At 41.0% G+C, this 16,269-nt stretch overlaps 1 protein-coding gene across 1 annotated transcript in view; it reads left to right on the top strand.

The window, feature by feature from the left end:
* Positions 1 to 16,269, top strand: part of PRKCA (protein kinase C, alpha) — a 110,260-nt gene that overhangs the window by 87,600 nt on the left and 6,391 nt on the right. The window contains exons 9-13 of the mRNA XM_010002793.1: positions 6,340 to 6,483; positions 7,403 to 7,576; positions 8,899 to 8,990; positions 10,631 to 10,693; positions 11,106 to 11,244. Coding sequence (XP_010001095.1) covers positions 6,340 to 6,483; positions 7,403 to 7,576; positions 8,899 to 8,990; positions 10,631 to 10,693; positions 11,106 to 11,244 — 612 coding nt within the window. The remainder of the gene's footprint in view (positions 1 to 6,339; positions 6,484 to 7,402; positions 7,577 to 8,898; positions 8,991 to 10,630; positions 10,694 to 11,105; positions 11,245 to 16,269) is intronic.

Here is a 16,269-nt window from a genome sequence, read left to right as displayed (position 1 = left end):
TGCTGCCCCCTCTGCAGTTGGAGCTGCTGGGCTGCTAAACCATCCAGAGCTGAGGCTCTAACTTTCTCTTTCTGTGTTGTTTCCATGACTACAAAGCTCTCCACTAATGAATTATAAGCTTGCATTAGGTGATGGTATTAAGCTTAAAACTCAGTCTGGTGAAGCATTAGGTCTTGCTGGGATGTAGAAATGGTCTTTTCTCATTTCACATTCTCGGCACCCTGATAATTAAGGTGTATAAACTTAGGAAATTGATAGTCCTTCCTAGCATCTATAATTACATGGAGTTGGAAATGCAATAATGTAAGAAACAAGCTGCCACAATGATGGAGAGCATCTCAGTGACTGGAAGATTTTTTTCCTCCAGATTTTGACTTGAAATTTATTTGTTTTATTTACTTTATTCAAGGCTGGCTAATGGCTCAACCTGTTGATCAAAATCCCCACTGAGCTTTCATGACTGGAAACCCTAAGAGGGCTTTTTGTCCTTCCTTGAGACTTGGATAATTATCTCAGTTTCTTCTTTTTACAGCCTTAGTAGTAGTTTTGCCAGCTCTGTCAGTGACATCTATGGTTTGAGGTCTGATGTGTAGAGTCTGGGCAGCAAGAGCCATCAATGAGCATTAATTCCACACGTGCAGCCAAAGCCTCCTGGGCTCTGATAATGAAACTGGGATGTTACTGTTCAGCCAGTTCCTTTCCTTGCTTCTCACCACCCATTTGGCTTTCTTTAAGTGATGCAGAGTGTTACCTGCAGCTCTGCTGTGGCTTTGGGTTGACTTAAGAATTAGGAGCAGAAGCACTGGGAACAAACCAGGCTGGGGTGAGGTGGCAGGTTCCATCACCCGTGGCATTTGAAGCGTGTTGAGATCTAGCAAAGAGCTGGTGAGAACTTGTTGCAGTGTGAGAAGCAGGAGATTTGTTAAGGTTTTGCAGAGGGAATCTTGGCAAGAGGACATTCCCCCTCCACGGATCTCTAGCGAGCTGTGAGCAGGAAGCCTGCTCAGTCAGCCCATAGGCTGCTGACCCTCATGCCACCAAAACAGGGATGTTTTTGTGATGGAGACTGAAGCCAGTGCTGCTCCCAGTCACCTCCGGCATTGTGACCCACGGCTGAATGTGACTGGCTGGGAAAGCAGTGGGTGGGAGGTGGAATCTGCTATACACGGGAAGAGGAGGCTGGTGTGCCATGGGAAGCAGAGCTGTGAGTCTCCAGAAGGCTCCAGTGCCGGGAACAAAACTCCCAATTCCTTTTCCCGGTAGGTGTCAGTGGAGCCCATCCGTGAGGGATGGCGACACACGCACCGTTTCCAGGCAGGAGCTGCCTGTGCTGGGTGTGCACATCCCTCCCCAGGTGTGATGGCAATTCAGCCTTGTGAAATAATTTTTCCTTTATCACTTTTCTCCCTTGCAAATGTGGCAGCAGCACCTCTCCCTGCCGGGCAGCCCTGGCCCTGCTCCCCGCGCTGCCGCCGCGGCCGCAAAATGCATCCTCCAGTCAGCGGGGCCTTTGGGGGGCTTGGGTACCTTTGCGTGGGAAAAGATGTGGGTTTCTCCCTTCTGAAGCTGTGCAGCAGGGTGTGGCTGCAAGTTTGGGCAGTTTTGGAACCCAGCGTTCACTTTTCCTGTGGGGATCAAGGCTCAAAGTGCTGCAAACAGCAGCAGAAGAGAATGAGCTGAGGGCAGGTGAGCGAGACAAGGTGTGACAGCACTGACACCAGGACACACAGCCCTGTCCTGAGGAGACTGAGGGCAGGAATGAGACTCGTGTGGCTTTTTTGGTTTTTTTTTAAGTTTTCACAAACTTTAATTCTTGACTAACAGGGAAAATGACTGATTCCATATTTTCGCTCTGTAATTCTTCAGCTTCTAGACTGTCGATAATAACTGGAGGACAGAAGATTCAGTGTTCAGATTGCTTTTGTTTGTCCTGTTAGATTGTCTTCACAGTAAGAGAACATTTTGAACTCAATGAGAACATTTACTGCCATTGAAAATGTAGTGCAATAATGGATTAGTATTCCCAATATAATTTCATTTTCTTCTTCACTTCACACTCCTCATTAGCTGCCATTGAAAATGTAGTGCAATAATGGATTCTTCTTCACTTCACACTCCTCATTAAGGTTTGGAGAAGACTTTTTTTTCCATACCCAATTAAAAGACCAGTTGTGCCACTTACATGAAAAAGAAATTGAAAGCATTTTTACTGCAAAACCTGGGATATCTTTTTGAAAATGCACATAGCAAATTCCAAGAGACTCTCTGGTGTAACACACTGCCTTCTGTAACACTCAGTGAAGAAAGACATTGGGACTGAATATATAAAATATGTCTCACCTGTGGTTTCAGGGTAGAAGAGCTGGCCGAGATAAGGTGCGTCCAAAGCAGAGGAAGTAAGATGATGTGCATGTCTTGTTTTCTTTCAGATTAACTCTTCTGCTATCTATGCAGACTAATTTATCTTTAACAAACTCTTTTCCTGGTTGGTTTGCTGCAACCTGGCTTTGATGTAACAAGATTGTGTTTTTATCGAAGATATTAAGCAAAGCAGTCTGAGTGTAAGTTGAAAATGAATCCAGTGCCTGGAAAGCCATCTTCAACTTCACCAAGTTTTAATATCCATAAAAAAGAAACCAGAAATTGTTCTCCTTAAACACAGTTTAGCTGTGTGAGAGAGCCCTGGGTCTCTTCATTCCCAGGAGCTCTAGAAATTACTTCTTTCCAGTTTCTGTCCTATTTTTAGTGCTTAAGTTGGCCTTAACAGAGCATAAGCCTCAAACAGATTCTCTTCCCTCCTAATAAACAGTAAAGCTGTTCCTCATGGGCAGTCCTGGATGCAGAGGCAACGGTGAAAGTCACGGTGTGTGCTTTTACATTTCATTTATGCAAATTAAAATGCATCAGTAATGTTTTCGCTAGTATATTTATTTTTATTGTGCTTCTCTCCTTTATTGTATTTTAAGAGTAGTTCTGTTTGCAGTTCCCTGCCTGAAATATAGAAATTGTTCTTCATGTGAAAAAACAGTGTCCCACGTGTTGAGGTGTTGCTGGCAATAAGACACAACATTCATTCCATTTGTAGATTTTCTGTAGTTTATTGTAAAGTAATTCTGGTACTTGAAGACATTTTCCTAATCCTTCAGTCATAACTAGAAATTAGGAGTTGAGTTTCTGAAACAATTTCATCTTACCCCATATTCTGGGTTAATAAAAGCACAAGGTTAAAAGCTCCTTAAATCCATCAACGTCAGTTATTAGTGATGAGCTGTGATGTTTCTGCTGAGTTTGGAAATTTCCATAAGAGGTGTTTTGATTTAGGTTTGTACTTCAGGATGAATTGAATAACATGGAACGTACACAGCAGCTAATTCTGGAAGACAGGTAATAAGTACTAGGTCTCTCAGGGTTCATTTCATAAAGATGTCTTACTGTCCCATCAGAAACTTGGTGGCACAGGTAGCATCTCTAATGGGCTGACCATGTTTATCTGATTTGGTTTCTTGCCTGTAGTCTAATTTTGTTCCAGTAGATCTGGAGATATTTATTTTTAATAGTATTAAAAAAAAGACAAAGTGATATGCCTGAGGCTCAGTCATAACTGAAACATGGTGCAGTAGTGTTTTGGGAAGCTCTTAATGCATCATTGTGAAATGTTTTAGTTTGGATTATTATTCTTTCCTTTTCTTTGCCTCCCAGCACGTTTGTCAGCATTGGGATTCCCACTGTATTTTCACTGGGACCTTAACCCAAAAAGCAGTAGAAGGATTTCAGGTGCTAAGTGGGAAAAACCTGGGTTTGGCTCATGAGCCAATGGCCAGTGGGCCAAAGAGAAGGGAAATATGGACCTTTGATAAGCCCATGAGGATTCAATAAGCTCATTAGGCTGTTCCACAGGGGCCTGTGTGCTCACCTGGCATCAGGCTGGTTGTGCACAGGGCACTGGTGGCCAAGCACAGCCTGAGGAGCTCCTGCCTGCATGACCGAGCTGGAGGCACCTGATGTTCTCCTGAAAAATCTATCATCTGAAGAAAGAAACTATCAAATTGAGAATAACATCCAATTGAAAAAAGATAAAAAATGGAGGTGGAGGAGCATGTCTCTAGCTGCTGGGATGGAAGCACTTTCTTGTGAGGGTGCACAGAGGCCTTGACTTGGTTCCCTAAAGTTCTCTTATGATGCTGCCTTCAGCTCCTGACAGTTCTCTCCTACATGGGATTGGGTGGTGCTTCCAGCTGTGGGAGCTAGCAGAGGGCACAGGAGCCTGCTGAAGAACCTGTGTCACTCCTTTTCTTCTGGAAAAATTCCTGCTCACCCCCTGAGCCTGGGATTGCAGCCCTGCAGAAGACACTGCATGGCAGGTTTGTCCCCAGAGAAACAAACTGCCTTGGAACAAAACTTGATTTGTTGTTTCCAGTGATAGATTTTTCAAACAGCTACCAACAGCCTCCCCACTGGGGTTAACATCTGAGACATAAAGCCCATCCTGTTTCCATTCAGTGCCTGATTTGGATCTGCCTTACTTGGTGAAAAGGTGGATATTGAAGTTGCTTCTTGTCTCAGAAGAACAGGATCTTTTATCTGAGATCACATACATGAGAGAATCACAAAGACAAGGCCAGCAAAGCTGCTCCTTTAAACCAGATCTTCATCTGTACAAATAAAGGCTCTTAGGATTTCTCTTTTTCACTTGTTTTGCTTATGGCTCAGTCTTGTATTGTGGCCTTGAAAGGAGCTTTGTCCCAACAAAGGGCTCCATTCCAGACTCTGGCTTTGTCCCAGCAGCAGGATCTGCCAGGGCACCATCCCCTGCAGAATCAGGGGCTTATGCTGACACCCAGGACTGGCTCTTCCTGAACATCTTCTCAGCCCATGATCCTGACTGGCCTCTCCACGTGCTGCTTTCATACAAGCAAGTAATAATAGTGGGGAAAGACATTCTGGAGATTAAGCTGTATTTGCAATTAAATAGAGGAAGGATCAAAACTGCCTAAATCCATATCCCTGTGGCAGGGTGTAAGACTTTCTGCTTTTATTGAGTTACAGGAAGAGGCATCCAATCTGAATATGCTTTTCAAGTGAAGAGTGGTCATTTTATCAGGGGATTACTGCCCATTGCTGCCTGCAGTAGCAGATGGCTAGAGTCTGTGAATCCAGTCATCCCCTTTCAGTCTTCTGGTTTTAAACTTGTTTGGGGAGGAGAAAGTTTGTATCTTCCAGTTTCCAGTGAGGCTGCCAAAGGTATATGCTGGGCCAGGCTTTGAGGGTGATTTATTGTGTGAATTTGAATACAGTTTTATTTCTATAATTTTCTTTATCTGTAAAACAGTGATAATACACAAATACTATCCTTTTGCAATGCAGTGAGGAAAGTATTTACCCTTAAATGTCCCACACATGTTAATGGCACAAAGTGCATCAAGCTGATTAGAGGTTATTTGTCAGAGCAACACACTAGATAGATGGGGGAACTAAACCTTCTTGGATTTGCTTCCACTGGTATGTGGGATGATTTTGAGAGGAAGTATTATGTTGTAGCCTGCATTATCTTTTGGTGAGTCTTTTTTCTCTTCTATTAACTTGGAGATTTGAAATGCAACTTACTTGAGCAATGACATGGTGTCTCGGATGAAATACTGAGACTGTTGCAACCATCTGCAAACCAGACTGTCTTGCCAAGGCAAAGCCTTTGTCTGTGATATTTCCCTTCTTCCCTTTTCCAGATCAACACTTGATTGAAAATCAAAGTTGATTGCATTGCTGGTTTGAAAGTGGCCACATCCATCTGCCTTAATTCCCGTGTCTTGTGGTGTGTGTTTGGTTTTTTTAACATACGTTATTTTGCTTCATGCATGTCAAAGATTTCCTAACTCTTGCTATGCAGTGACCTTAAGGGTGACATTTTAAAAGAGAATGTATTGAAGAGACTTGATATCCTGAAATACTCTGTGGAGATTCTAGCATGATATTTTTGAAAAGCATTTTTTGTATTTTAAAATAAAAGCACTAGATAAACCTGCTTTGTCATGAAAATGAGTGGTATGTTTGCTTTTGATTTTTGCTTTGGTTTTGCTCTTCTAACCAGATAAGTATATCTGCTTTTATCTGGTTATAATTGGACACAGTTTTCCACTTTAATTCCCTCAATAATCTCAAAGGTATTGCTGGAATGAGTCTTCAAAATTGTGTCTGTGAAACTTTGCTATGCAGCCTTTCTCCTGGGAATGCCACTCAGATATGGCCACCTCCAACTCTAACCTTCACCCAGAGATCCATTCTGCCCAGGAAACAGGCTGCTCTTCTTACTGTCCTGTTTTTGTGTGTGTGTGTGTTCTTCAGAAAGCCAAACTTGGGCCAGCTGGTAACAAAGTCATTACTCCAACAGAAGACAGGACCTCAAGTGTGCCATCCAACAATCTGGACAGGGTGAAGCTGACAGATTTCAACTTTCTCATGGTTCTTGGAAAGGGGAGCTTTGGGAAGGTAGGAATTCTTGGGAGCTGTTCCACTCACATTCTTTTTTCTTCTTTTTTTTTTTTTTTTCTTTTTTTTTTTTTTTTCTTTTTTTTTTTTTTTTCTTTTTTTTTTTTTTTTCTTTTTTTTTTTTTTTTCTTTTTTTTTTTTTTTTCTTTTTTTTTTTTTTTTCTTTTTTTTTTTTTTTTTCTCTCTTTTTTTTTTCCCTTTTTTCATTGAGGAACAATGAATGAATAGTTCTCTAGGAAGCAAAATCCAGAGTCAGAAGGATGTGCATTTTTGAGGGAGGATTTTGTGACATGCAGTAGGGTGATTTCCTAGGAACTAGCAGATTTCAGTCACGACTGGCAACTTTTTGGACAAAACAAAAAGACAAAAACCCTCTCAGACTCTTGAGCAGGGTGTAAGAAGCAGTTGGTGACGTGTAGATCCTCCCTTCTTGGCAGTTTCAAGGAAATTAAGTCTGCTTTTCTAGCTTTACTACTGAAGTCACTCTGCCAGTTCTGGAAGTCACCACCACTGGTAAGGCTGAATATTGGGGAAAAAACCAGGAGTGGTAAATATAGACAGCCTTGAAATCTGTTAGCTGAAGGGAAGGGCTGCTATTTTTCTGGCTGTTTGAACAACCACTTCTGTGATGAAGTGCCCTTTACTGAAGAAGTCCCCTGGGACTTAACATTTTATCAGGCCTTTGGCAATGTGCCTGTGCTGAACCAAAGGGGATTGGCACAGGCTTTGTCTGAGATGATGGGTACAGCTCCTTGCTGTGGGTGAGTAATGGGGATATTTTTGGAGTTTTGATCAAGTTAGTCTATACCAATAAAAGGAGGAGCTGGGTTGCCATCTATACAAATCTTTGGGAACATGAGTCACCTTTCTCGCCTTGGCAGGGAGGAGGATTTTCACTCTGTGGGTTCTGTTTGTGCAGGTGATGCTGGCAGACAGGAAGGGGACAGAGGAGCTCTATGCAATCAAAATCCTGAAGAAAGACGTGGTGATCCAGGATGATGATGTTGAATGTACCATGGTGGAGAAACGAGTCCTGGCGTTGCAAGATAAACCACCATTCCTGACACAGCTTCACTCCTGTTTCCAAACAGTTGTAAGTGAGCTCTCTCTTTCTTGCCAGCCTGATGTTTTCCCCACTCTGTGATCATTTTATCAGCTCAATAACATTTGTTATCATCCAACCTATATATCATAGCTTCTGTGTATAGAAAACAGTGAAGAAAGAGATACCACATGTAATTACCACTTACATTTTAAATAGAAAACCTAGGTTTTAAGATTTTTCTTCATCAGTAATTCAAGCAGACCAGTGTGACAATTCATAAATGTAATAATGTGTGCTTTGCTAAGTCAGAGCCTTAAGCCCAGATTCCCAAAGGTTCCTAAATACTTTTAAGGATCTGAGGATAGTACTTGCAAAGTCTTAATGACCGTTGTTATATGATGAGTTGATTAGTCGTGAGTCAATGTTGGTGGATTTCATTTTGTTTTCTGACTCCCCTGACACAGAAGAAAGCTTTGAGTTTTCTTAATTCCTTCGTTATAAATACGTGAAGTGGACATTTATTTTACTGTTACACTCTTGATGCTTTTTAATCTAAAAACAAACCAACAAACAACAGGCAGTTTGAAATAAGAACATCCTAATATTCCACAAACAAGCCACGTCATCCCCTCACCAGCTCAATTGTCTGTGTTGTTACAGGCATTTTCAAACTCTCTTTAATGTCTACAAATTTCTGAGCAAAAAATGACCTGAATGCAACATAATTAATGACAATAAAACATGAGTCTGGGAACTTGGTAATTCCTGCTTTCTGAGGTATTTTCCTGCCTCTGCTTAAAATGTGAAGGTTGCGGTAATAAGATAAGAAAGGTCCTTGTGAGAAATACTCTTCTATCTCCCTCTAATTATTTCTATAATTTCATTAGTAGGCAAAAAGCTCCCTCCAAAGTACTTTACTGCCATCTTCCTCTAGCTGAAGTATGTACCTCTTTTTAATAATAATTCAAAAATATTTTTCATGCCTCCCATCTTCTGAAGGAAAACTTCTTGGGAAGGATTAAAAGGCCTCAAAGCAAGAATTTTCAACCATCTTTATTTTTTTTTTTACATATATTTTTAGACAGATTTTTCAGACAGGACTACCTGTAAATAATTCTGGCAACCATTGTAGACAAATAATATATAAAATAACATCACTAAAACTGGCAAATCTAGACATATCTCATCAGTCATTTACCCTTACAGGTTTTACATTCCATTTCCTTATTTACCCATTTTGCCAGAATGTACAACCACACCTAATAAATTTTAAAGCTTTAAAATTATGTATAAGTGAAATTTTTGCTCATCAATGCTTATCTAATATTTTCTCTCATGTATTTATGTGTGTCTTTCATACTTGATCCTAGGACCGTCTGTATTTTGTTATGGAATATGTGAATGGGGGCGACCTCATGTATCACATTCAGCAAGTAGGAAAATTTAAGGAGCCACAAGCAGTGTGAGTGTTCATGTTTATGTATTTCAATCATGTCATCATCTTCATTTTGCACTGTAAGAGAACTAGGTTTCTTCTTCTTCCCAGGTTCAGTATAAAGTCTGGGCTGGACTTTTTTTATTAGGCTTTCCAAGGCCCAAAAGCTGAAGTTTATGTTAAAGAGGTTGTTTGCACACACAGACCAAAGGTAGCTGTGCCTTTTTATTCAAAAATACAGCACAACCAAAGGCATGCAAAGCCTGCTCTAAGAGTGACAAGAATTTAAACAAGGCAACAGGAAATTAAAGCTGTTACTTGGTATTCTGGGGTTGTTCTTAAAAGCTAATATATTGAAAACAAAAAAAAAAGGGAGCAGAAGATTTCAGTCTGAATTCATGTTACAGGGAAAGGCAATACAAACAGTCTCAGCACTGCAAGGTAAATTATAGTTTATACAAGATAAATTCAGTGTATGGTTTGTAAGGTTTTCTGTGATCCTGTTTTTTGTAGAAGTTTTGTTTGTGAGGAGTTAATAAATGATTTGAAGTTGTTTCTATAGATGATCCCTTTTAGGTGACTCTACATCTGACACATCAATGAGCAACTGACACTGATCTGGAGCATATTCAATGTGAATAGATCCATCAGGACTGGTTTAGTCATGCTTACAACATCTCACTTATGTTTCATAAATAATTTACCAATGAAACTTAAAAATCAAGTGTGACCAACTGTTTTAAGAATTCAGCTAAAATAATTTCTCATTTCAATTTAAGTAATCAGGGCTTCTGTAAATGAAAGGCCTTCTAAAGATAAACATTCGAGATACAGGACAAACTTTCAGCAACTCGCTGAGTAGAAGCTACATGGTATCAGGTCATCCTTGACTCCCAGCCAACACCCATTGCCAACTGGTGTTTTGGGACAGCTCACACACATGGAGCACCTTCCAGCCCTTGTGTTCACAAACACCCCCATCCAGTGTCCCAGAGCCAAGCTTCCCTTTCCCTTGTGCTAGCCTAAAAATTAATCTTTCAATAATCCTCTTGCACATAATTTGCACAGTTCCTCAGCACCCATCAGTATTATATATCCTTTAACTGCATTCAGCAATTATGTTTTATATGGTAATCATTGTAATTAGCTTTCCATAATGAATCCATTAACAGCCTGGAGAAAGGAATAGCATTTCTGCAAATTATTTCATGCCATATGAGTTGCAGTGTAGATTGAGCTGCATCCTGAATTCAGCATTGATATGTGATTAGCGATAATGACCTTTGCAGAAGAGTCAGATCAGAGCAGTAAAGTGCTGTGCTCCAGCTGCACCATTGGTATTTTTTTTTGGTCTAGGAGACATTTTCATTATGTTCTTGAAATTCTGCATTATTGTATCAGCAAATACCCAAAATGCATCTGTTAAAGTTGAACTGAAGTCAGATGTCTTTTCTGTCCTTTGCCTGTATTATGTATTTTTATACTTTAATATATGTCTTTGTACTTTATTACATATTTTTATACTTTAACGTATATACACACACTATATATTATGTATTTTACAGGGTATTATACTGTAATTCTTTACCATGATGCATTTCCAAAATATTTTGGCAGAAGGAGATCGTGGGGCAATAAAAAATCTGTTGGGTTTTTTTTTCATACAGATTCTATGCAGCTGAGATCTCCATTGGGTTATTCTTTCTCCATAACAGAGGGATCATTTATAGGTGAGTATAACCTGACAGAAGCAATTTCTGAACTAATTTAAAATCCCCAAAGGATCAGTTTCTTTAAGGTTTCAGTTCCTTTTTAACCCAAAGCCATTGCTTTACCTGAGCATCAAACATGATCTTGTGCCTTCCTGGGTGATGTTTGGTAGTTGTACATGGTCAGATGTCTCAGTGTGAGTGTGCTCATGGTCATAAAGATCCATCTCTTTGTTAATTGTCCAGTTTCAGGGCTTGTGGTCATTCTTAGTTGTCTACAGGGAGGTGTCCAGCTCCATCTGGACTGTACCCACTGTGCATGTACAGCCCTATCCCCTCCATCCCTGAAGAGCTACACGTAGTCCTCACCCAGACTCAGAAGCAGATAAGTTGGTCCTAAACATTAACATTAAATTACTGTGATTCTTCATAGAGATCTGAAATTAGATAATGTGATGTTGGATTCAGAAGGACACATTAAAATTGCTGATTTTGGAATGTGCAAAGAACATATGTTAGATGGAGTAACAACCAGGACCTTCTGTGGCACTCCAGACTACATTGCACCAGAGGTAAATATTTACCATTTCAAGAACCTTTTTAGTCTCTGAAATGAAAACTGTCACTGCACACATCTCACCCCACCACAGCTGGCACTCTGGGTGCTCTGTGGGTGGTGCCATTTCTACTTCAGCAGGTATATTGAGTCACTTGGTAAATGAATGCAATGTTATCAGTAACGGCTAAAAAAGCTGGATGACCTCCTTGTGATTTTAAATATGGAGCCTGGCAATATTATTTTAAACTTTGTGCTTCAATTTGTGAAGTCATAGAGAGTTCATGGGTGTTGTTGAGGTTGTTGATGAGGTGAGCAAATATATCTTCTTTAATGTATTTCTTCATAAGTTCACACAGCTGAGAAAATACGTGTCAATTTAAAGGATTGTTTGGCATGTCCAGGAAATCATAAACCACTCACTGATTTCTGGGAAAGTACTCATGAGGTCTTGAAGCTTTTCACTGGCCTCCTTGCAAAACCTCCTCTAGTCTTTTGCAGGTCATGTCATACAAGTGGTTCAGTGGTGTCATGAGTTACTGCTCTTGACCTTAGGAGAGCTCCAGTCATTGAAAGCCTGAACGAAGCTGAACAATCAGAGCTTGAATGGACCTGAGATAATAAATCCATAATTTCCATTGAGTTTTCAGTGACGTGATGATACCTGTGCTGCATTCAAGCCACTGAAAATCACATTCAAACATTAAGCTAATTGCAGTGGGTCTAAAATTAAAGTTCAGTCATGAGAAACATGGTTCTGCTTTAAAGTTCTGTGATAAATAGGAGCTCAGAGTGAAGATTTTGAGTCTGGAGATGATTTGTATTTCAACAGTTAAAGTGTAAAACGTTAAAAACAAACACGTGGTGATGTGGAAGTGATTCAAATATATGAATATTAAAATCTGGTATTTGTGCAAGCTGAGCTCTCAAGAGTCTTAATTTGTTTGGCTGCAAATTCAGTGCAAGAGGCTGATCCTGCTCCAAGACACTCCAAGTTCCAGTGAGTGCTGGGCACGAGGCAGCTCTGCTGGAACATTGCTGGCTGTAATTGAATGTTTGTTGGAATATGGGAGATTTATACATGGACAAGTAAATTAGTGTCTAAGGTGAATTTTCTCATCTCAGTGAAATTGGAATGAAAAATAATTTGGGTTTTTTCCAGTTGCTAATTCATGCTTTTCAGAGTGAAATATTGTGTATTACAGAACCTTGTTTTTTCACACATGCCTGTTCCTTGCAGCAGGATATCAGACCAACCAGAGCAGGATTTTGTTTTCCCCTGTCAAAACATAATTGAAGCCAATATTACAAATTAAATAGTGTCCTTTCTGTGGCAACAGTCTTGTGCCAGTTAATACCAAAGAACATGTTGCAGTGCCAAAATGCTCAATATGTGCCAGTGTTGGAATTATTTATTTTGCTTTATTTGGAAATTTCCTATAAAGAAAGAAACCTTTTACCCAAACATTCAGTAACTGGGAGGAAATTCTGTTATCTTACAGTCAATTTTTTTATTATTATTATGATTCTTTTTTCAAGTTAGCTGATTTCCTTTTGCTTCTGAAGATATTATTGTGACTGACAAATTGCTAAATAGATCTGTGGTAAACTTCAAAGGAAGGTTGGTGTTTTGCTTGCAGGAGCATTTCAGCATCTTGCCATGAGCTAAAATACAGGCATTTAGAACAGAATATAATGGGGATGCATCTGCACAGCAGCGTTCCCTGCTTGGGTGGAGGTGAATGAACTAAATCTAAAGAAGCTGTTGAAGGTGTCTAGAGCAGAGGAGTCCTGTGAGTTGCACTCAGATGTAGAGAATTAGCTCTTCCATCAGTGTTTGGGAAATTATGTGACCACAGTGAGGGCTGAAGGAGCTGCCTGCACATGAAGTGACCACAGACAGGGATCAGAGAGAAAGGGCTGGAAGGGCCATGCAGAGACACCTCAGCTGGCTTCACACCTGTGAGCTCCAGACAGAAAAGCAGGGGAATCTGGTGCTGCATGTTCAGCAAAGGGGACTTGCACACTTTGGTGTATCAGAAAATCCTGCATTCCTTTAGGAACGATTGGCAAGGTTAGCATTTGTTGTTACCTGGGTGGATAAGGCACAGGAATAAATATTCCTTTTTTAATCCTCTGCAATTTGAAAAATGTGCAGTGGTTAAACTGGTAGGATCCCAGGTTTTTGACCCCTTGTGTCAGGCAGAAGGTGGTTATCTAGTAAAGATTATTTCTTGATGTGCTGAACTGAAATATTTATGGTCAGTGGTAAAGCAGCTGTGAAATCGATTAGTACTTTGTAATTCCTTGACCAGTCAAGAGAGCCAGAAGGAGATGGATGTCAGGAGGATTAGTGGGAAGGGGTTCTGCCAGCACAGCCCAGTGCCTGTGGGGCAGTGCTGAGCCCCCCACCAGTCCCTCTGCAGCAGCTGGGGCACTGATTCTGCATCTCATAAGAGTTTAAATTCCCTTCTCCTCCATCAAGTAGCAAATAATTCTGAAGCTCTAACCTTGTGTTTGCCAGGACTAGGGAAGGATTATAGGTGCTACAAAGGTTGGGAAACTGTACTTTTGACTCTTTCTTGTGCCAGTAATATATAATTACTTTAATAACTGAGTTTTAACTCTTCCAGTAGGCACAGGGATTATGTCCACGAAAGACTTTCTCTTGCCTCTAGGATATAAACCTTGCATCCCAATTGGCTACTAGCTGCAAGGAGCTAAACATTCCTTCAAATAGCTGGTATTAATCTCTGTGTCCTGCTCTTAACTGTGCCTTCCTTGGATACAAAATGGAAAAAAAATGAAAAGAAGTGATCAACATTCCTCTGCCAGTTTGGCTTGATGAGAGAAATTCTCCCTGAGCTGTAAAATTCACAAAACCTGAAAAAGCAGGACTCTGAAAATATAGAATCATGGAATGTTTTGGGTTGGAGTGGAGCTTAAAGATCATCCAGTCTCACCTCCTGCATGGGCAGGGACACCTCCCACCAGCCCAGGCTGCCCCATCCAACCTGCCCTTCAACATTGCCACAGATGGGGCAGCCACAGCTTCTGTGGGCAACCTGTTCCAGTGCCTCACCACCCTCACACTAAAAAATTTCTTCCTGATGTCTGACCTAAATCTCCTCTCCTCCAGTTTTAATCCATTGCCCCTTGTCCTCTCACTACAAGCCATTGTAAACAATCCCTCCCCATCTTTCCTGTAGGCTCCATGCATTGGTAATAGATAGGTTAATAATGAGATATTTGGACTGCAAAAGGAGATTAAAAAGGCAATAATTTAAATTAATGATGCAGAAGGAAGGAAAGGGTCCCATCAACTTTCCACTCCTCCCTGGCCAGCAGAGATCACAGCTGGAGGAGGATACAGAGCTTCATTTCTAGGCTCATGCATCCCCTCCCTGCTCTGTGGATCTGCTCTGCACGCTGCAGTGAGACAGGAGCTCGTGTTAACACACCCCTAGTTGGTGTAAAAGACCCCCACATCTGCACAGGCAGATGTAGGGGTCCTGGCAGCTGCTGCCAAGGCTGGTGGGGAGCACAGCAGCCAGTGGGGAATATGTGAGGAGCTGAGGATGAGGAGGAGGGAACTACTGAGAACACGACACTGAGAACTTGCTGACTTGATCCCAGTGCACGTCTATTAACACTCATCTGCTGCCTCCCACGTGCAGTTGCTTCCCTGAAGTGAGTGTTCTTTCCTTCCATTTACAATTCCCAGTTCCTGCCTTGCACAGCTCCCCATGGCAGCAGCACCAGTTTCACTGCATGACACATGGGTTGGTGAATGAATGGGGCACGTGGCTTGTCTGTGTTTCAGCTGGATCACATCCTCACCAGGACTGAGCTGTGATCCACACGGGCTGTGTTTGATTTGGGTTGAAGGAAAAAGAAACCCTTCACTGTGCAGCAGCAGAGACTGACAGTTCCATTTTCCTGACATTGCAGTAGGGTCAATGAAGAAAGTGTTTTCATTGCATTTGCAGCCTTTCTAAATTAATGACTTTCTGAAAAATATCCCCCTTTTTTTGCTAAAATACTCTTTTCCATAAGGTAAGGAGAGAGGGGCTGAGGCTGAAATGTCTTATCATTTTCTGTAGGTAAAGGCCAGTATTTTCTCTGGATAAAATTTTGGAAGTGTTTGGGCTTTTAAGAAGCAACATTGATTCCTGAGGCCCTCTGGGAACTTACTGGTGGGAGAAATTAAAGAAAGAGCAATCAAATATGTCAACCTCTATATGAAATGAATATTTATTTTAAAGCCATATTACTACCAAAAGACAACTAATAAAAATTGCCTTTAGGCAATTCCAGCTGAGAACCTTGTTATTTCCTCTGGTTGTGTATTATACTTCGAAGTGCAATTGATTTTGAAATCCTTTGCTTAGAAACACTGCAGTAGTTTTTAATTCTTGTACTGCTGTTATCCCAGCAAAAAAAGATATATTCACATAGAGACTGTAATTCTGTCTGGTAGCCAGGCAGTCCTGCTTCACTGATCACTCTTTTCCTGAGAAAGTACAAAACTTGCAGGTTCAACTTCTTTTTCAGACAAACCTAAAAAAAAAAGATCTCAGGTATGTAATGTGTATTTGACTTAGCAGTTTGTTTCTCAAAGAATAAAAACACATGCAAAGAGCACAAGAAGTGCAAGGCCACCCCGAGCAGTGAGTGCCTCCCTGCTCTGCTTCTCCTTGTGCATGGACAGGGGCTTGGATGTTCTGCATCCCTTCCCCATGCACAATAGCCCTTCACAGTCATTTAGAAGGAGATCTGACCTCCAAACTCCTCTCTAGCCTGCCCAAATACATCTCTTAAATAAATTAAGCACTGACCACTGAAGAAGCCTCGATTAAAGAAAATGATGCACGAAGGGACCTGTTGGCACTTGCAGCCTTTTGGTTGTGGCTGAACTCAATTTGTGCTTCTATCTGAGTCAGATATGAACCCATAGGATGCAAAATACTTGACATTTCCATTAGGCTGAGCAGCAGAAACCCCTTTCTTTTTGGTGTAGCTGGTATCTAGCTTCCTGCTG

Source organism: Chaetura pelagica, unplaced genomic scaffold (assembly GCF_000747805.2).
Source record: "Chaetura pelagica isolate M959 unplaced genomic scaffold, ChaPel_1.0 scaffold47, whole genome shotgun sequence".
In the NCBI taxonomy this organism is placed as follows: domain Eukaryota; kingdom Metazoa; phylum Chordata; class Aves; order Apodiformes; family Apodidae; genus Chaetura; species Chaetura pelagica.
Note: the sequence above shows the minus strand (reverse complement) of the source record. Positions and strands in the feature narration are given on the sequence as shown.